General features: G+C 48.8%; 1 protein-coding gene across 1 annotated transcript in view; it reads left to right on the top strand.

Moving 5' to 3' along the window:
* Positions 1 to 1679: 1679 nt before the first annotated feature.
* The window catches only part of LOC112407800 (uncharacterized), a 20588-nt gene continuing 1066 nt past the window's right edge, over positions 1680 to 21201 (top strand). Inside the window, exons 1-7 of the mRNA XM_024757201.1 lie at positions 1680 to 1781; positions 4150 to 4239; positions 4881 to 4972; positions 7388 to 7493; positions 9823 to 9912; positions 11868 to 11959; positions 15092 to 15187. Of these exons, the coding sequence (XP_024612969.1) occupies positions 4170 to 4239; positions 4881 to 4972; positions 7388 to 7493; positions 9823 to 9912; positions 11868 to 11959; positions 15092 to 15187 (546 nt within the window). The 5' untranslated portion in view covers positions 1680 to 1781; positions 4150 to 4169. The remainder of the gene's footprint in view (positions 1782 to 4149; positions 4240 to 4880; positions 4973 to 7387; positions 7494 to 9822; positions 9913 to 11867; positions 11960 to 15091; positions 15188 to 21201) is intronic.

Below are 21201 nucleotides of genomic sequence, written 5' to 3'. Positions count from 1 at the left end.
AGTTTGGGGATATTTCTGGTTGTCCAAAATTGGTGTTGCTACTAAGCTGTAATCGGTAGAGACCAAGGATCCTCTAAACATGGTGCAATTCACCAGAAAACCCCCTGCCTGCACAGAGAATGTTCCGGCTCCAAATGTCAATGTCAATAGTATCATTACAGAGAATTGCATTTGAGAAGGAGTTCAGGTATAATTTTCTTGCTCTCCAACACAGTAATCACTAACCAGCTGCATGAGACTACTTCAGTGTAAACGAATCAATCTTATATAACATTCAAAACAGAGTTTCTCAGCTGCTCCAGGAATGATTCAGTGGCCAAACGTGGCCAGTGGCTACGGCACTGGGCAGTGCAGATACAGAAAATTTCCAAAGTCACAGAATGGTCTGTCTCCGGACTGCTTTAAATCTCGTAGGGTATCAGAATTATCACAAAGTGTAGCCCCCAGAAAGTGAGGATGTGGGCTTGGTACTGTGAGAGACTGAAGAAGCACAGCCAGACAGAGCATCTTATCAATGGCTCTTGGAGACAAGAGTCTCCATGCATGGTCCTCTGGGCAGTTTGAGTCTCAGGGTGGTCAGTGCCCTGCCTGCACTGCCTGCACACCCCCTCTGCCTGGGGCAGATTAACCAGTCGGTTACTGATAATGTTGGATAAATGCTAACATTTCCTGGGCACTTTCCACCTGTCAGGTATGGAGCTGAGCATAGAAGATCTTATGTAACCTTCACCGGAGTCCTATGAACTAGGAACTAATATGATCCCCAATTTGTAGGAGAGAAACCCGAGGCTTATGAGAGATGTTTTTAAAGCTTGTTATTTCAAATTTTGCACATATATCAAGAATCTATTCTTATTTTTATATTACACTCTTTCAATTCACAGAATTAAAATTTTCATAAAATATATTTTTTAAAGTATATATGTTCACATTTCTGTCCAAACAACACTTTTTACAGGAACTTCTTGGCTTTGTCTACTCCAGGGTCTGGCACAAAATATTCTCTAGGTCAGGGATGGGCAGACTCTGGTCATCCAGCCCACAGCCTGTTGTGTAAATAAGGGCTGTTGCCACAAGTACACCCATTCCTTACCTAACGTCTGGGCTGCTTTCATGCAAAGTGGAGTAGCTGCTACACAGACCCGATGGCCCAGAATTCTAAAGTATTTGCCATGACATCCTTGACAAGAAAGGTGACTGACCTTGCTTCGTATAGATGCCAAACTGAAATCAATACGGGTGGAGGTGTGAGAATGGTTAGAAAAAGGAGGGAAAATGGTGAACTCTGGGGACTGTGATGCACAGCGTAAAAGATATTTCGTGTTTGAGTCCAGGGCACAGGCTGCATACATGTGTTCCTCCGTGTGTGGTGTGTGTTTGTTCATATTCGAAGAACAAGTTTAGAAATACTACGTACTCTTATTTCCTGCACAAGTAATTCTCAACCACTAAAACCCTGCCCAGGGCGACCTTCTAAATTGCTTTCCCTAACGAACGAGGACGAAGAGGCCCCCGACCCTCCCCACTATTAACGGAATCGCAGCGAACACGCTGACGCCTGTGCTGGTGTCAGAGACAGTTTTAACCACCTGACTTGTGTTTGCGGGCGGGGGTTGGGGGGTGTGCGTGTCGCTGAGCAGCTCAGCCCTGTTCATTCGCGCGAGTTTGTCCACCGCGTCCCCGGGCATCTCCGGAGCCAGCTCTGCGCGGGCGCCAAGGACAAGCACTGAGCAAGCCTGCCCGCTCCTGCCCAGCGGCCCAGCCAGAAGCCGGGTCCGGAGGTCAGTCCCGCGGCTGCAGCTCTGAAGGGTCTGCGCCATGCGGCGGGGTCGCAGCGCGGGGCGGGGGGCGGCGGGATGGCGCCGCGGGGTCTCCGCGGGGAGGGCGGCGCTCCCAGGCAGGATGCGCGGGTGAATTCTGGGGAGTGGGGTGCAGGAGCTGCTGCCTAGGAGCCCCTGAGACCCGGTGGTGCCCGCGGTGGGGCCCCTTGAGGAGCCCGCGTCTCCCCTGAGGGCGGTCGGGATGCTCAGGTCCCCGTGAGCCGCGGGGCGACTCCAGGTCCGAGGATTTCTCTGGCCACTAACTGGAGAGGAGACTGGAGGGGACAGAGGAGACTGGGGTGTCAGTAGTAGGGGTGGCGGGGACTCCGTCCAGGACAGGTGGAGAAGGAGCCCGGGTCCTGGTGCTGAGGTTTTAGGGGGCAGGACGGGCAGACGGAGGACTCTGTAGTTGGATGGACGAGGCGGGAGGAACAGGTTTGCTCTGCACACCAGAGAGGCCGGTCGGGTATCGGGGGTCAGGTAGCGAACTGGCCAAGTAGAAAATCGGAAAATGATACTGCAGGGAGTCCAGAGGGTAGTTTGAGGGATGAGGAGCGGGGAGCCCCTCCGGTTGTGTTTGGGGGTTCGCTGAGACGCACAAGAGGTTTGCAGATGAGAAGGGCCTTTGGAAAACAGCTTTTGAGCCGCCAGCGCCTCTGTGCGCCTGCGTGCTGCGGGTGGGGGCAGGGAGCCTGTTTGGGGCGCGCATCTTTGAGGGGCAGCCTCGGGGGCTTGGGTCCTGGGTGAAACTGGGGATGGGCCCTGGGTGTCAGCCAGAGGGGAATTATGTTGGAGAGGGTGATGTGTAATTTCAGCTTCTGCGTCTGCAGTTGTGTGTGCCCCGAGTGTGTGTGTGTGTGTGTGTGTGTGTGTGTGTGTGTGTGTGTGTGTGTGTACATGTCCAGGACTGCCTGTGAGGAGGGCATTCAGTACTGACAAGCACGCCTGCCCACCTGAGTGGCGGTGGTCTCTGAGTTTCCCTGGAGTGTGTCTGCAGGTGTGCTTGTGTCGTCATGCCCTGGTTTCCCCAGTGTTCTTCTGAAAATGTATGTCTCTAACAATTGTGTGTGTGTCTATCTGGCCGGGTGTTCCCGCTCTTTGACGCACCTTGTATTTGCACGATTATGTGTGAGGGTCTGTGATGGGTCTCATGCTTCTTAAAAAGGCTTAGGGGAAGAGGTGTTGACTCTAAGTTACCAGATAATATGTTCTGAGTATGTGTGTGTATTTAATCATATTTAATCTTCATGTTTAATAATTTATAGTCTTCCTTCATGGAGGGGAAAACTGACAGCACAAGCCTGAATCGGGGCTTGCCAAGTAAAATACAGGATCGTTTCTTAAATTTGAACTTTAGGCAAATAATGAATTACCTTTGGGTATAAGCATGTCCGAAATATTTCATGGGACTTGGCTATACTTAAACATAATTTAGAAAACTAAATAAAAATGATTTTTATGTAGACATGACCCATGCAGTGTTTGAACATACTTATACTAAAAAATGTGTTGTGTATCTGAAATTCAAATCTCAGTTTGCTGTGTATTTCTTGTAATCTTGTTGTTGTTCAATCTGGCGAGCTTGATCCGTGAGATCTCTCGGCTCGTGACTGGAAGGCTGGAACCCCCCAGTGCACCCTCCAAACACACTGGCCCAAGTCCCGCCGAGGGTAAAGCTAGGGTGGAGGCGGGGCCCCAGGACCCCACAGCTGAGCCTGCTGCTAGGCACCCTTGCAGCAGTGTTAGCTTCTCCCCAGGGGCTGTGGTGAGGTGTCTGTGGACCGGCCCCCTTCGTCTTCACCGCAGTCCTGAGAGGCCATCACTTGATCATCCTGTACCAGAACAGGCCCCCGAGGACAGGGAAGAGGGGTCCTGGTCTGAACCGTTTGGTCAAGCTGCAGTGTAGCCTTAGGACCAGGCTGAAATACAGCACTGGGAATGCTGGCCATGAGCGTGCTTATTTAGTGCCTGCTGTATATGCCAGACACCAGAGGCCCTTTTGATATCCAGTTAACTGACATTCACTTTCAGGGGCCCAGCACTTTGTGTCATAATATTTCTTGTTTTTCTTAAAGGATCAGAAACCCCACACCCATGGTCTCTGCCCTTGCCCTTGCCAGTCACCATGGCAATCGCTCTCCCCATATCACACACTGGGCCTTGGAAGAACACTAGAGGGAGGCATTGCCAACACTCCCCTTGGATCTTGGGGACCTGGAGACTTGGGGAGGGGATGAAGCTGTCTGAGTCCACCTGACATCTGACAGCGGTGCTGGGGCCACCTGGGTCCCCAGCCCAGACACTAACTGCTCTGGTCTCCTGTCCATAGGGAGCACCTGTGGTGTCACGATGCTACCTCTCAGCACCATCGAGGGCCAGGAAACGGAGGCGGTGCAGACCAAGCCGCCGGAGAAAGGAGGTGAGACACACATGGGGTGGAAAACTGTGGGCAGTTGGAAGTGGGGAGGGTCTCCATGGTAAGGCTGATGAGGAAGTGTTGACCCCGAAGATTGATCCCAACCCCAAATATCTCCCGCAGGCTCTTCCTGGGGAGGGGGTGCCTTGAAGGACACCCAGGATGGAACTCCCTGACATCACCTGATGTCAGTGCATCCTGTCACTGCCCTACTCAGAGCTGCAGGGGTCTCCTGGGAGCCGAATGAATTTGGGCTCCTTTTTGTGGCCTGGACACCCCTGTTGTCTTACCCCAGCCCCTTCACCCACTGGCATTCCCTGTCTGTTCCCTGTGGACCTTTGGGCTGCAATTTAATGCATGTCTGCAGGCCCTGCTGTGCAACCTCCAACAAGTGTCTTAACTTCTCTGTGCTTTGGTTTCCTCTTCCCTAAAGTGGGATGATGAGAGTAGCCATCTCAGAGAGATATTATGAACAAGCAAATAAGCTATGATGTGTAAAATACTTAAATGCGTGCCTGGCACAAGGAAACTACTCCACATATATTAGCTCTTGCCAGTGGTTTCATAATGAAGATTTTATTATTATTGAGTTTCTCAAGCCTCAGAGGGCAAGATGGCCTCATGCCTCTTTCCTCCTCCCTCAGTCCTGCTTTCTGAGAACCCTGATGATCCACCAAAGAAGCCCATCAGAATGAAGGGAACAATGTTATTCAGAGTCCTGCCGTTCTGCCCTGTGGTAAGCCTGTTTCTTTCCTCCCTTTGACCAGACTCCTGAGTTCTGAGAGATCCGGAACTTCCTTTGCCCAGCAGAGACACTTGGGTGTCTGTGTGCCCCTTGTCCCTCCCTCATCCCAGTTGTGGCCCCATCCTGTGGGGGACAGTTTTCCTTGAAGATGCTGCCTGCTTTCCTGCCTTCTTTTCTTTACTAATTCCTGCCTCTGCTCCAATGTCACCTCCTCCATGAAGCCTCCCTTGCCCACTTTTGCCTCATTTCTCTCTAACCCCTGCCTTCCTGAATTTTTTTCAGAGTAATTATTGCTACCTGAGAGCACACCTGTATCTGTGTGTTCATCATCTGTGTTCCCTACTCGAGTGGTTCTTGGGGAGCAGCAACCTCCTCTGTTGTTCAATGGCATATCCCCCTGCCTAGAACAGATGTAACCAGCGTTAGGCACTGTATACACATGGGCTGATTAAGTGAGGGAATGAATTACGTAAGGGTCCCTCCTGCGTAGGCAGCTGTGGCTTTGTCCACCTGGACACCATTCCTCCTTCTGCTACTAACACCCTTGATTTTTCTTGGGGGACCACCTGTCTCCATGCCCTTCGGATGGATCTGATCCCATCCTCAGACCAGCTCCAGGTATGCCCCTGACCAGTCAGAGCCAGCAATGCCAAGGTTCCCTGTGATTGTTCCAGGCTGAGCAGGTGACTCAACCTTGGCCAATGAGGCGTCTGCTCTGCCTCTGGGATTTTTAACAGGTGGGAGGGGAGCTTGGAGCGGCCCTGATGGGGAACCAGGGGTGCCACGGGGAGAGGTCAGGGGAGGCACAGGGTGAGGATGCTCGCAAGAACACGTTTCCTATTAGTGCCTGCAGCAGTCCCAGGGAGGACTCTCTAGAAATCTTATTAGAAGAGAACGTAAGAGTCACAGATTTTGCAAAGCAGTACAAAGGTCATCCAAATTCACCAATTGTTAATATTTTTCTGTTGGTATGTTTTCTCTTGTAAATATAATATGTATATGTATATAATATGTATGTTATATATATATGTATATATTCCTCAGTGTGTATCACCTTAGATATAGAATATTCTCTTATATAGTGTGGTTCTGAAGACCAGAGTCACACCCTGCCACATGCTAATGTTTTTTGCTGTTGTCGTATGTTGTTGTTTTTTACCTTTCCCCCCAATGAGATTCAGGGTAGCTATGATCTCTGGAATACTATCTAATTGATGCCGTGTCTTGCATTTGAGCAGGATTTCAGGTATAATTTTCTTCCCTCCAGCACAGTAACCACGCACTGTATGAGGCTACTTCAATATCAATTAATCAATCTTTAAAAAAATTCAAAACACGGTTTCTCGGCCGCTCAGGGCAGGTTTCAGTGGCCAAATGTGGCCAGTGGCTACCGTACTGGACAGTGCAGATACAGAACATTGCCATGGTCACAGAAGGTTCTGTCTCGGGACTGGGTTAAATATCTTATATTATCAGAATTATCACACAGTGTAGCCACCAGAAAGTGAGGATATGGGCTTGGTGAGAGCTTTTTTATTTTAAGGTTGTTATTTTAAATTTTGTACATAATCAAGACTCAATGGCTGTTTTTATATTACACTCTTTTCATTCTCAGGATCCATATCTTCATAAAGTATTTCCTTTTTAAAAGAAAAACAACAAAGTGTATCTGTTCACATTTCTGCTCAAACTGCCCTTTTGCCAGAGAGCAGCTTGGCTTCATCTACTGAAGGAGCTGGCACAGAAAATTGTCTAGGTCAGGAGTGGGCAGACTCTGGCCATCCAGCCGCAGCCTGTAGTGTAAATAAGGGCTCATTAGCACAGCCACGTCCATCCTTAGGTAGGGTCTGGGCTGCTTTCCTGCAAAGTCCAGTAGCTGTGACACAGCCTGTATGGTCCAGATAGGGTAAACTATTCGCCATGACATCCTTGACAACAAAGGTGACTGATCTGGCTTTGAATAGATGCCAGACTGAAAGCAATACGGGTGAAAGTGTGAGAAAAGTTAGAAGGAGAAAAACAAACTGCTGTGACTGTGATGCACAGTGTAAAAGATATTTTGTGTTTGGGTCCAGCACGCATGTGCTTCTATGTGTGTGGCATGTGTTTCTTCATATTCCAGTAAGAAGTTTAAGAAACACTACTTACCCTTATTACCTGAACAACTGATTCTCTTCCACCTAAAACGTGCCATTAGCGACATTTTATATCGGTTTCTCTAACCAATGAGGATGAGGAGGTCCCCGACCTCCCCCAATAGTGAAGTTGAAGGGAGCACTCAGATACCTGTGCTGGTGTCAGAGACTGTTTTAACCACCTGATTAGTGTTGGTGGTCAGGGGGGTTGAGGGGGTGTGCGTGACGCTGAGCGACTCAGCTCTGTACATTCCTCGGAGTTTGTCCACAGATTCCCTGGACATCTTCGGAGCCAGCGCTGCGCGGGCGCCAAGAACAAACACTGAGCAAGCCTGCCCGCTCCTGCCCAGCGGGCCAGACAGAACCCGGGTCCGGAGGTCAGTCCCGCGGCTGCAGCTCTGAAGGGTCTGCGCCATCCGGGCGGGGGCGCAGCGCGGGGCGGCGGGATGGCGCCGCGGGGTCTCCGCGGGGAGGGCGGCGCGCCCAGGGAGGATGCGCGGGTGCGTTCGCGGCAATGGGGCGCAGGAGCTGCTGCCTAGGAGCCCCTGAGACCCGATGGTGCCCGCGGTGGGGCCCCTTGATGAACCCGCGTCTCCCCTGAGGGCGGCCAGGATGCTCAGACCCTTCCGAGTCGCAGGGCGACTCCAGGTCCGAGGATTTCTCTGGCCGCTGGGAGGAGGGAAGAGTGGAAGGGACAGAGGAGTTTGGGGTGTCAGTAGTAGGGGTGGCGGGGACTCCGTCCAGGACAGGTGGAGGAGGAGCCCGGGTCCTGGTCCTGAGGTTTTAGGGGGTAGGACGGGCAGACGGGGGACTCTGTAGTTGGATGGAGGAGGCGGGAGGAATAGGTTTGCTCTGCACTCCACAGAGGTCAGTTGGGTATCAGAGGGTCAGGTAACGAATTCGCTTAATGGAACATAGGAAAATGATTTGTGGGAGAGTCCAGAAGGTAGTTTGGGGGGTCGGGAGGGGCAGGGAGTCCCTGCAGATGGGTTGGGGGTTCACAAAGGACGGATAAGAGGGTTAGCAGATGAAAAGGGCGCTTGGAAAACAGGTTTTGAGCCTCCAGTGCTTCTGTGTGCCTGCGTGCTGCGGGTGGGGGCGGGGCGTGTGCTGGGGCGATTATCTTAGAGCAGCGGCCTCTGCGGATGGGCCCTGGGTGAGAATGAGCGTGGGCCCTGGGTGTAGGCAGAGGGAAATTATGTTGGAGAGGGTGACGTGTAATTTCAGCCTGTGGGTCTGCGTTTGTGGGTGGCTAGAGGGTGTGTGTGTGTGTGTGTGTGTGTGCGCGCGCGTACGTCCAGGACTTGTGTGAGGAGGGCGTTCAGTACTAACTAGCAGGCCTGCCCACCTGAGTGGTGGGGGTCTCAGAGTTTCCCTGGAGTGTGTCTGCAGGTGTGCTTGTGTCGTCATGCCCTGGTTTCGTCAGTGTTCATTTGAAAATGTGTGTTTCCGACAATTGTGTGTGTGTCTGGCGGGCTGGGCGTTCCCACAAATTGATGCATCTTGTATTTGCACGATTAAGAGTGAGAGTCTGTGATTACATCTTACACTTCTTAAAAAGGTTTACAGGAAGAGGTGTTGACTCTGATTTTCCAGATAGTGTGTTGTCAGTGTGTATGTATGTGTGTGTATTTAATCATATCTAATCCTCGTGTTTAATAATTAATTTTACTCATTTTTCTGGAGAGGAAAGCTGACAGCACAAGAGGTGAAAGAACCTCTGAAATGGGGCTTGCCAGGTAAAATACAGGATGCTTACTTAAATTTGAATTTCAGACAAATAATGAATTACTTTTGAGTATAATTATGTCCCAAATATTTCATGGGACTTGGGTATTCGTAAACATAACTTCGTATATTAAATAAGTGATTTTTATGTAGACATTTACCGTGTGGTGATTGGGACCTATCATGCTGAAATATGATTTTCCTATCTCAAATTCAAATCTCAGTTTGCTCTGTGTTATAATATTGTTGTTAACTGGCAAACTTGATCCTTGAGATCTCTCAGCTAGTGACAGGCAGGTTGGAATCCCCACAGTGCACCCTCCATACAAACTGGCTGAAGTTCTGCCCAGGGTAAAGCTGGCGTGGAGGCGAGGTCCCAGGACCCCACAGCTGAGCCTGCTGCTAGGCACCCTTGCTGCAGTGCTGGCCTCTCCCCAGGGGCTGTGGTGAGGGGTCTGTGGACCACCCCCCTCGTCTTCACAGCAGTCCTGAGAGGCAGTCACTTGAGCATCCTGTACCAGAAGAGGCCCCCGAGGACAGGGAAGAGGGGTCCTGGTCTGAACCGTTTGGTCAAGCTGCCTTATAGCCTTAGGACACAGCTGAAATACAGCACTGGGAATGCTGACCATGAGGTGCACTTATCGAGTGCCTGCTGTACGCCAGACTCCAGAGGCCCTTTTGATACCCAGTTAACTGACCTTCACCTATGATTCCCAGCAGTCTGTGTCATAATATTTCTTCTTTTCCTTAAAGGGGCACCATGGCAATCGTTCGCCCCAAGTCACACACTGGGCCTTGGAAGCAGCTCTAGGAGGCAGGCATTGCCAACACTCCCCTTGGATGTTGGGGACCTGGACTCTTGGGGAGGGGATGGAGCTGTCTGAGTCCACCTGACATCTGACAGCGGTGCTGGGGTTCACACCCAGGCCATCTGGGCCCCCAGCCCAGACACTGACTGCTCTGGTCTCCTGTCCATAGGGAGCACCTGTGGTGTCACGATGCTACCTCTCAGCATCATCGAGGACCAGGAAACGGAGGAGGTGCAGACCAAGCCGCCGGAGAAAGGAGGTGAGACACACATGGGGTGGAAAACTGTGGACAGGTGGGAGTGGGGAGAGCCTCCAGGGTAAGGCTGATGAGGAAAGGTTGACCCTGAAGACTGATCCCAACCTCAAATATCTCCTAGTTGCTCTTCCTGGGAAGGGAGGGCCCTGAGCGGCACCCAGGATGGAACCTCCCTGACATCCCCTCGTCAGTGGGTCCTGTCTCTCCCCTGCTCAGAGTCTTCAGGGGTGTCTCTTGGGAGCTGGAATCAATCTGGGCTCCATTTTGTGGCCCAGATACCTGCCTGGACTGGCCCTGCATCCAGTTGCCAAGTCAGGAATTGCAGGGTCATTCAGGTGGAAGATGAAGGAGGCCTGGCCCAAGGATTTAGCTGAGGGGATGGGGAAGAGTGGGGTAGGTTGTGGACCCTGCTGGTGGCTTGGTCTCATGAGTGAGGGATTCTGGGTCTGTTGTGATGCTTCCTTTCTGAAACGTCTTACTTTGTGATAATTTTATATCCACAAGAAGTTGCCATAATAGTACATAGAAGTTCCATGGACACTTCATCCCATTTCCCCCAGTATCTTTATTTTATATGATGATACTACAACATCAAAACTAGCCCATGGATATTCGCACAATCCATGTGTGTTTTTACTTGTGTTTCATCACATCTATAGCTGTGTGTAACCATCATACAAAACAAGATACAGGCCACTTTTTAAGCTACATACTCCCTTACCAGAGGTAGCTACTTTCCAGCTTCTTGTCCAATCTTCCAGAATGTTCTATGCTCACTCATACAGACAAGGATGTGTATCTGTTACTATGTATTTATGTCTGATGTACTGTGTGTACTCTATATGCCACTGCCGGTTCCTATTTTGTCTTCTTTCATTTAATTCTGATCTGACACTTGGTATCTTCCAGTCCCAGTCCCAGTGCTTTCCAAGCACCCAATCACTCATGCTTCACAACTCTGTGAGGTAAGGACAGTGATTGCCCCATTTTGCAGATGGGAAATCTGAGGGGTGACAAGGATGAATGAACAGCTCATGCTGGGATTTGAAGCGTTTGGCCTCAGGGTCTTTGACCTTAAGCTCTGAGTCCCCTGTCCATCTTGGGGACTCTTCCCCACAAGATGACAAGTTTGTGTTCCAGCTGTCTGGCATTCCATGGTCTGTCTGTCCTGTGTTCTAATTTATTTAACCTGGTTCGTACAGGTCGCCATTTGGGTTATTCCCAATCTTTGAGGATGACAATAAATGCAAGTAGAGGAAGGATTATAGTTGGGCCATATGGCACACAGAGGAGTATAACCATGATAATGTGTTTAAAAATTGAAATGGAAGCATCAAAGGGGTGTACATTTGTAATTTTGACAGGTTGACCGAATGGTCCTCCATAGAGAGACCGATTTCTATTCCCAGCAGGAGAGTAGGAGTTTCTAAGAAAATATCTGGATTTGTTGGTAGCTTTGAAATATCAGGGGATTTCACTCTAAATCAAGACATCTGTCTTCTGTGGGGAAACTAGACAATTTTCTGGAGAGGCATCCCCACAGGCAGCTGCATATCAGCTGTCCCTTCCTCCTGGACACGGGCTCCCCAGGGTGCCACCATCTCCAGAGACCCTGTTGTCTTACCCCAGCCCCTTCACTCACTGACATTCCCTCTCTGTTCCCTGTGGGCCTTCGGGATGCAATTTAATGCATGTCTGCAGGCGCTGCTGTGCAACCGCCAGCAACTGTCCTAACCTCTCTGTGCCTTGGTTTCCTCATCTCTAAAGTTGGATGATGATAGCAGCCATCTCAATTTAGCTATGATGTGTAAAATACTTAACTGCGTACCTGACACATGTAGCAAGTACTCAACACATGTTAGTTCTTGTCAATGGTTTCATGATGAAGATCTTATTATTATTGAGTTTTCAAGCCTCAGAGGGCAAGGTGGCTTCATGCCTCTTTCCTCCTCTCTCAGCTCTGCTTCCTGAGAACCCTGGTGAGCCGCGGAAGAAGTCCACTGGAATGAAGGGAAGACTGTCATTCAAAGTCCTGCCAATCTGTCCCATGGTAAGCCTGCTTGTTTCCTCCCTTTGACCAGAGGCTCCTGGGTTCTGAGAGGTCAAGTACTTCCACCACCCTCTCTGCCCAGCAGAGACCCTTGGGTGGCCAGGTGCCCCTTGTCCCCCCCAAGGATGTGGCCCCATCCTGTAAGGGATGGTTTTCCTTGAAGATGCTGCCCTCTTTCCTGCTTCCTTCTCTTTCCTAATTCCTGCCTCTGCTCCAATGTCACTTCCTCCATGAAGCCTCCCTTCCTAACTTTTGCCCCACCCCCCTGACTTGCTGAATATTTGTCAGATAATTATTGCTACCCGAGAGCATACCTTGTATTTGTTTGTTCATTCTGAAGGGGTAGGAACCAGTTCTGTTGTTCAATGACATATCCCCCTTGGCTAGAACAAATGTAACCAGCGGTAGGCACTGTACACATGTGGGCTGATTAAATGAAGGAATGAATTAGGGAACGGTCCCTGCTGAGGCAGGCAGCTGTGGCTTTGTCCACCTGGATACCATTCCTCGTTCTTTTGGTAAAACACTTGATTTTTGGGTGGACCATCTGCCTCCATGAACTTTGGATGTGTCTGATCCCATTCTCAGACCAGCTCCAGCTATGCCCCTGACCAATCAGAGCCGGCAATGCCAGGGTTCCCTGTGATTGGTTCCGGGCTGGGCACGTGACTCAACCTTAGCCAATGAGGAGTCTCCTCCGTCTCTGGGATTCTTAACAGGTGGGAGGGGAGTTTGGAGGGCCCTGATGGGGAGTCAGGGGGGCCGTGGGTAGAGGTCAGGTGAGGCACGGGGGCAGGATGCTCGCAAGAACACCTTTCCTGTTAGTGCCTGCAACAGTCCCAGGGAGGACTTTTGAAGAGGTTTTCTTATTAGGGAATAGTGTGAGAATCAAAGACTTTATAAAAACAGTACAGAGGTCATCCAAATCCACCGATTGTTAACACATTTTCTATTTGCATGTTTCCTCTAATATGAAAATATATAATACATGATGTTGATGGTGCTCAACATCCTGCAATGTACAAGATGCCCCCCTTCCCCGAAAGAATGATCTGACCCCAAAATGTCATTAGTGTGACACTAACGTTCTGTTCTTTCTTCTCTGTTCGCTTTCCTTCCAGCCAAGTGTTTGCTTCACCTATTACTTGGAACAGGATGACCCTGACTCTGATTCCCAATTTCCTCTTGAACCTTCGAAACCTGACCCAAATTGCACCTTCGTTCCTCTGCCTGTGTTAGAGTTTCATGAAATCAAGGTGTGTGAATGTCCCCTGTGCTGTCTCAGCTTTGTCACTGCTTCCTAATACCTGAGCTCCCTCTGCTTCCTGCTCTTGACTCAGCACCCTGGAATCATGCATGCTGGGCTACTGTGATGTAAAATCCCCAAATACAGCTGCTTAAATAAACCGAACTTGATGTCTCTCTCATGATTGTGGTCTGTGTGTAAAACTCCCAGGGCTGGGGTGTTACATCCCCGTGGAGTTGGGCAGCCTTTCCCACCTTGACCTTGGTGCTCTGTGCCACGTGGCTGGAGAGGGCTCACCCCCCATATCCCGTCCACATTGTGGCTCAGGGGAAGGGGAGGAGGATGAGGGAAGGGGAAGCCACACTTTAGTCCTTCAGAGGACAACTCCTACAAGATGCCCAGATCACTTTTCCTTAAACCTCATTGGCCAGAACATAGTCACATGACCACATCTAGCTGCAAGAGATGCTGGGAAGTGCAGTCCTTAACTGGGCAATCCTGTGTCACCTACTAGCTTCTATTATTACAGCAAAGGAGAATGGATATTGTGTCCACCGCTGACCGGGTCTCTTATGTTAATTTAGCCCCGGCACCAGGCTGTGATGAACACATGAATGAATAAATGTATTCTTCAATACTGTATCTCTCTCCCATTGACTAGGATCTCCTCCATTTTTACACAAATATTTAGAATGATGAACCTTCGAGCGCTGACCATGTGGTAGGCACTGAGCTAATGTCTTTACACATTTTGATCCACTTAATTCTCACAACCATATGGCTGGTTCTGTTATTATCCATCTTTCCAAGAGAAGAGAACAGAGAGGCACAGAGAGTTCATGTCACTTGCTTCAGGTCACACAGATCATAAGTAGCCAACCCAAGATTCAAACCCGGAGAGGCTGGCTCCAGAGTCTCTGCCAACAGCCAAAAAGTCGAAGTTGTCGACTGAAGTAAAAATACACAATGTGAGAGCTGTGAGTTTCAATTTTACTTGGGGACTTACTGAGGATTAGAACCAGGAGATAGCCTCTCAGAGAGCTCTGAGGAACTGTTCCAAAAGGTAGGTAGGAGGTCAGTTTCTGTGTGATTTTGGAGAAGGGGTCCATGCAGTCAAGCACACATCTCAGCACAAGGTTCCTGTTGGTCATGAAGAACAGACATCTCAGTCAATGATTTTAGTGCTTTTCTAAGTATGGGAAGATGCAAGAATCTTGGTTCATAATATTTTCTCCTGAAAATATCTAATTATCTGAGGGTCATTTCCTCCACTTTTCCCAGAGCATAGAATGCCTCACCCGGATCTTCACTTTGAATTCCTTTCAGGGTGAACTGTAGGTAGGACTGGAGAGTGGGAAGCATCCTTTAGTTGGTAAATTTTAAAAGCAACAGCCACAGGGGGTCGTGGAGGTGTCTCTGCTGAGGTTTCTGGGCTCCTCCAGATGCCTGGTGGACGCTGGTCCTCAGCTCACCTAGGCTGGCTCCTCTTGGGGGACTGGGGAGACCTGGCCCTGCTCTAGGTACCTTTCATCCTCCAGCAGGCTTGCCTAGGCATGTTCATCCCCACGCAGTGTTCAGGGCACAAGATAGAAACCAATAACAGTTTCTCAGGCACTACAAACTTCTCCTTAAGTCACATTTTGCCAGGATCCCATTGGCCAAAGCAATTTTCATGGCCAAGCACAGATTCAGAACAGGAGGGCACCGCACACTTAAATGTCAAATGGTATGGACATGGGGCAGGGTGGAAAACTCTGGCCGTTTTTGCAATCTACCACAATGCAATTCTGAACACATTCCCAACTTCCAGTGGATTTCCATGTCCTCTCCTGGGCCGCGTGGGGGACCAGTCCCTCGGTGAACAAGGATGCTGTCTGGCGGTACAGGAACCAGTGATCTTCAAGGACGTGGCCATGTCCTTCACCCAGGTCCTGCTGGAGCTGGTTCAGAAGGACCTGTACAAGGACGTGTTATTGACAACTGTGGGAATCTGAGCTCCCTGTGTAAGGACGGCCTCCCCCAGTTCAGACACGGCTCGCCAGAGCTTGGTGGTCTGGTGATTCCAAAAGGCTATAAAGTTTCCAGAAGACACGGATGAGCTCCAGCCCAGGACTGGCCTCTAGCACTGGGGTTTTGATGGTGTTGGCTCTCCTCCTGGTCTCAAGACAGCTTCCAGGAGCCCCAGGAGCACCAGTGCTCTAATTCACTCGCAACAGGAATGGTAGACTATTTTGGCACTTGTATTCCCCCCAGGAGTCTGACCTGATCTGATTGGACCTGGCTTCATCACATGACCACAGCTAACCAATTACAGTGGCCAGAGAGATAAGGTATGAGCTGATTGGCTGATGTACGCAATGGGGTGGGCTCTGCTGCCTGGGAACTACTTGGGTCTCCATCCTTAGAAATTTGAGCTGGTGGGGTGGAAGGTGTGGGTAGGTCAAGGTGGATGTGGAGGCTGGGGAGGGAGTTTCCCCACGTTCTCTCTGGAGGTCCTTTTTTTATCACACGGTTGGTCTTTCTATGCAAACATTTGGTCTGGGTTGCATGCTGGGAGGCATCTCACTCTTCTTTCCTTCTTTGGAGCAGGGCATCAGGTTTTCAAACCAAAGTTGACCACCAGGTTGGAGCAAGGAGATGATCCTGGTGTCAGGGAGAGAGATGTCCCTGGAGCCCCCCAGCAGGGTGATGTGGAATCAACGTGAGCAGGAGAGAGAGCACTGCAATCTCCATGGGAAATCCTCCCTATACGCCCCTGGGGAGGTGGGACTAGTCTGCAGGACAAGTTTCCTTCCAGGATGGCTTTTCCATTCCTCTAGCCCGAGAGATCCTTCCACTCTAATGTTCTCATCCCCACCCTTCTTCCTTGTCCTGCATCCTCTGTATCAGACTCCTTGGGTGGCAAGTGAGAGAAACCCTGACTCAGGGCCTTGGCACTGGCTGTTTCCTCCATCTGCAGGGCCCCTCCTCCAGGGTTTTTCTGCTGCTGCTTCAGCCAGCACCGTTTAATTTTCCTCCTCGTACGCATGTATTGGTGCCTTCATAGTTTACAAGATATTTATGGCAGTTCTTTCATGCTGGCCGGTTTTAAGATTATCACCAGTTTACAGCCCTCTGTTACTTAGGAAGGCATCCACCCATTTCTGGGTAGTAAAATTATCACCTATCAGCTTCTTCGCCTCAAGAATATAGGAGAACATATAGAGAGTTTTCTCATTCAGATAATACACACATTTCCTAAGAATCCCAAATAGTAACAAGGTGTATTCATTATAAAAACAAACAAACAAACAACCTTTTTCTCACTCCAGCTTCTACTTCTGAAGTTCTAACTTTGTTGATATTTATAACCTATCCAGCTTGAGATATTTCAATAAATTTAAGTTTTGTTTTCCAAAACCAGATTCCAGTGGTACACGTACACATCCATCAGAATGACTAGAGGAGAAATATGAGAGCTGGTGAGGCTGTGGAACCCCTGGAACTCTCATGCATTGTTGTGGAAGGGTAAATTGGCGCAGCTCTTCAGAAGAGAAAACTAGTGGCTGGCATCTAGGAGAATTGCACCTATACATGCTCCGATCCGAATAACTCCACAGTGTGGCTGGGGGTCAGCGTGTGTCTGATGATTCTGCAGCCCCCCTACCCCGCCCCCCTCCCCGTGACCCGGGCATCCAGGCTGTTGTGTCCCTGCCGCTCAGAAGCATAACCTGCGGCTCTTCCCTGTCAACTCGCACTTCCCTTCTCCTGGAAGACCTGGTCCAGGACTGGGTCCAGGTGGGGCGAGGGGGAGGGGCGCTGTAGGGAGGATGGCTGTTTGAGGCCCAGCTGGAATGCCCAGAAACAGAGACAGTGAGGCAGGAACGCTGGGGTCAAAGAGGAGGTGCAGGACCAGGATTTCCAAACCCTAGTAACGATAAGTTGTAGCCAGCAAGACAACTTTGTATACTTTGTTTCAGGCACTGTTTCAGTCACTCGACCTGAGTATCTATGTGGACAGTGGAGGGGCAGTGGTCGTGAGGGGCTCCTTTCGCGCCTTTGTCCTGCGCGGTCCCCGGGCACGTTTTCTGGACCCTCTGCAGGATGCCTGGGACCAGCACTGAGCTAGCCCGCCCCGCCCCTGTTCCCCGGGAAGCCCGCGCCAAGTCACAACCCGTTCGGGAGGTCAGTCCTGCCGGCTGCAGCTCTGAAGGGTCTGCGTGTGCTCGGGGCTGGAGGGCTGATGGGGGTCGGGGCGGCAGTGGGATTGCGCTGAGGGGCTGCAGAGGGAAGGGGAGGGGGCTCTCGGGGAGGGGGCTCCCTGAGAGCGCGCGCCAAGTGCGTTCAGGGTCTGGGGGGCTCAAGGGGCGCTGCCTAGGAACCCGGGACCCGTGTGGCGGGCGCGCCGGCTAGTCACGTTGAGGACCAGGGCGTCACCCCAGGACGGCCAGCAGTTCTTGGTCCGGTTGAGCGCACAGGCGACTCTGATTCCCGTGGATTCCTCCTGCCACCTAGAGGAGAGAAGACCGGAGGGACAAGACAGGACGCTGGGTCCAGCAGGGAGGGGACCACGGGGGCTCTGTCTTCCTGACTGGTGGGGAGCACGGGTCCAGGGGGTATGGGGCCAGCGACAGGGACTGTGATGCAGGGGATCTGAAGCCCCGGAGAGGAGGTGAAGGAAGCCATCTCCTGATACTCACCCCCTAATAACAATAAAATTGTAGCCAACCCATAAATTGCCTGTACAGGTCTCATACACTATTTCAGTCACTTGACATGTGATGTGGTTCAGGATACCCTACGCCTAAATGTGGCACCTGGCATATTGAAGCTGAAGGGGTTTGAGAAAACAGCCAAAGCAGGAAATTCACTCTCACCTCTCCTTTCCCCTTCTTCCCTGAAACAGGTCATAAATCCCTCATGGGAGACGTGCCCTCCCTATACCAGGAGGAAAGGAGCATCCTTATCTCCAAAGAAAAAGGAACGCTTCCAAGAAGAATCCTAACACACAGGCCTTGCTAAGTTTCCACCAGGTTATTAAACTTACCTCCTATTCCTTAACCTCTTATAGTCTTCCACAACCGTCCACGCCCTATCAAACCTAGCATAAAATACTCAGGTCTGTTTCTTTGGGTCTTCATTTCCTTAGGAAGGCTCTTGTGTCATGTAAAAGTTATATTAAAACAACTTGTAGGCTTTTCTCCTGTTAATCGTCTTTGTTAGTTAACTGTCAGACCCACCCAGGGACCATAAGAGGGTAGAGGAAAAGACTTGCCTCCACTACGCATGCAGTTAATCATATTTGATTCTTATATTTAATAAGTTACTGTCTTTTCATTCTGGAGGGACAAACTGAGGCTCAGAGAGTTTAAATGACCTCTGAGTTGTAGATTTCCAGATAAGGAGGACACTTTTGGGGAATCCCCCCACCAGGAGTTCGTGTGTTCAGACTTTGTGAGACTAGGCTTGACTCTGCAAGAGTCTCACGTGTATACCTAAAAAGTCATCGCCAAATCTCAGGTCATAGGTTTTTCTCTTGTGTTTTCTTCGAGGAGTTTTCAAGTTTTGGTTTTACATTTAGGTGTGTGATCCGTTTTGAGTTAATTTTTGTGATGGGTATAAGGTCTGTGTCAAGAAATATTAACCATTATGTCATCATCATCATCACTACCATGAACATCATTATGCATAAAATAATTATTGCACGTTTCAGTATGCTTTCCCCGCATATCTTGAGCCCCTGCCCGATAAATATTCTTTAGTTAAATACAAATGGCTCCTAAACACAGGAAAACATGTTCTACCTTGCTCATGAAAAAAGAAACATAAACTAGAACTGCCTTGAGTTTCTCAACCTTGGTTTTGGAAAATTTGAAAAAGCATCATATAACACTGAGAATGCAGGTTTGCTCACACAGGCTGGTGGGGGTCTAAGCTGCAACAGTGTCTATGGAACGCAATTTAGAAATCTCTATCAAAATGACACACACATGTGCACTTTGCCTCAGCGATTCCACTCCAGGGGATTTATCTTCCTAGCAGATTTACACAACTCGGAATCGCTGAAGGTCAAAGTTATGCACTGAATACTGGTAGCAAAGGGCTGAAAACAACTCAACCACCCAGTAGTCAGGAATGCGTTAAATGAATCAAGTCACAACTATACAGCAGAATCCAAACAGCTGTTCAGAAACAGTGGGCAAATTCTCTTTGTACTGATATGAAAAGCTCTCCGAGGTATACTGGTAAGTAAAAAATGAAGGCACAGGGATTCCCTGGTGGCGCGGTGGTTGAGAGTCCGCCTGCCGATGCAGGGGACACGGGTTCGTGCCCCGGTCCGGGAAGATCCCACGTGCCGCGGAGCGGCTGGGCCCGTGAGCCATGGCCGCTGAGCCTGCGCGTCTGGAACCTGTGCTCCACAACGGGAGAGGCCACAGCAGTGAGAGGCCCGCGTACCGCAAAAAAAAAAAAAAAAAAAATGAAGGCACAGAATACTGTGCAAAGTCTCCCACCTTTTGTATAAAAAAGGGAGGAAATAAGACCAGGAGTATTTTTGCAAACATAAAAATCTATGTATTATTTTTGGACAAATATATAATTATACGTAATAGTGAATCTATGTATCATAATGATAGCTGTGTTATATATTCCTTAAGTACACATTTTATTTTACAGTATATATCATATTGCACAAGTGTCATACATTGTATTATATCTTTACATTTTAAATTTATTTATAAGATATATATTATATTTATATATTTAAAATACTTTATATTTTAAAATATATTTATTTGTATTACAGATATATATGTACAGAATATATATTATAGTATAGATACACGTTTATAATATATATCAATGATAACCAGACGCATCTGTGTGTATAACGCACAGATACATATACATATATATCTACTTATATATACATAAAGAAATTGTGGAAGGACGCTGAAAACGTTCATGCTTTCATAATTATTCATAAATATTTAAATAATTGCACTGGTTACCTGGGTGTATGTGGTTTATGACATTAAAAAGTTGGTGGGTGAACACCACACACTAAAATAAAATCAAAATGGATTAAAGACCTAAATAAGGCCAGACACTATAAAACTCTTAGAGGAAAACATAGGCAGAACGCTCTATGCCATAAATCACAGCAAGATCCTTTTTGACCCGCCTCCTAGAGAAATGGAAATAAAAACAAAAATAAACAAATGGGACCTAATGAAACTTAAAAGCTTTTGCACAGCAAAGGAAACCATAAACAAGACCAAAAGACAACCCTCAGAATGGGAGAAAATATTTGCAAATGAAGCAACTGACAAAGGATTAATCTCCAAAATTTACAAGCAGCTCATGCAGCTCAATATCAAAACAACAAACAACTCAATCCAAAAATGGGCAGAAGACCTAAATAGACATTTCTCCAAAGAAGATATACAGATTGTCAACAAACACATGAAAGCATGCTCAACATCACTAATTATTAGAGAAATGCAAATCAAAAACTACAATGAGGTATCACCTCACACCAGTCAGAATGGCCATCATGAAAAAAATCTAAAAACAATAAATGCTGGAGAGGGTGTGGAGAAAAGGGAACCCTCTTGCACTGTTGGTGGGAATGTAAATTGATACAGCCACTATGGAGAACAGTATGGAGGTTCCTTAAAAAAACTACAAATAGAACTACCATATGACCCAGCAATCCCACTACTGGGCATATACCCTGAGAAAACCATAATTCAAAGAGAATCATGTACCACAATGTTCATTGAAGCTTTATTTACAACAGCCAGGACATGGAAGCAACCCAAGTGTCCATCGACAGATGACTGGATAAAGAAGATGTGGCACATATATACAATGGAATATTGCTCAGCCATAAAAAGAAACGAAATTGAGTTATTTGCAGTGAGGTGGATGGACTTAGGGTCTATCCTACAGAGTGAAGTAAGTTAGAAAGAGAAAAACAAATACTGTATGCTAACACATATATATGGAATCTAAA

Source organism: Neophocaena asiaeorientalis, unplaced genomic scaffold, assembly GCF_003031525.2.
Source record: "Neophocaena asiaeorientalis asiaeorientalis breed wild unplaced genomic scaffold, Neophocaena_asiaeorientalis_V1.1 scaffold1132, whole genome shotgun sequence".
Taxonomy (NCBI): Eukaryota; Metazoa; Chordata; class Mammalia; order Artiodactyla; family Phocoenidae; genus Neophocaena; species Neophocaena asiaeorientalis.
This window is presented reverse-complemented; position numbering and strand designations above follow the sequence as displayed.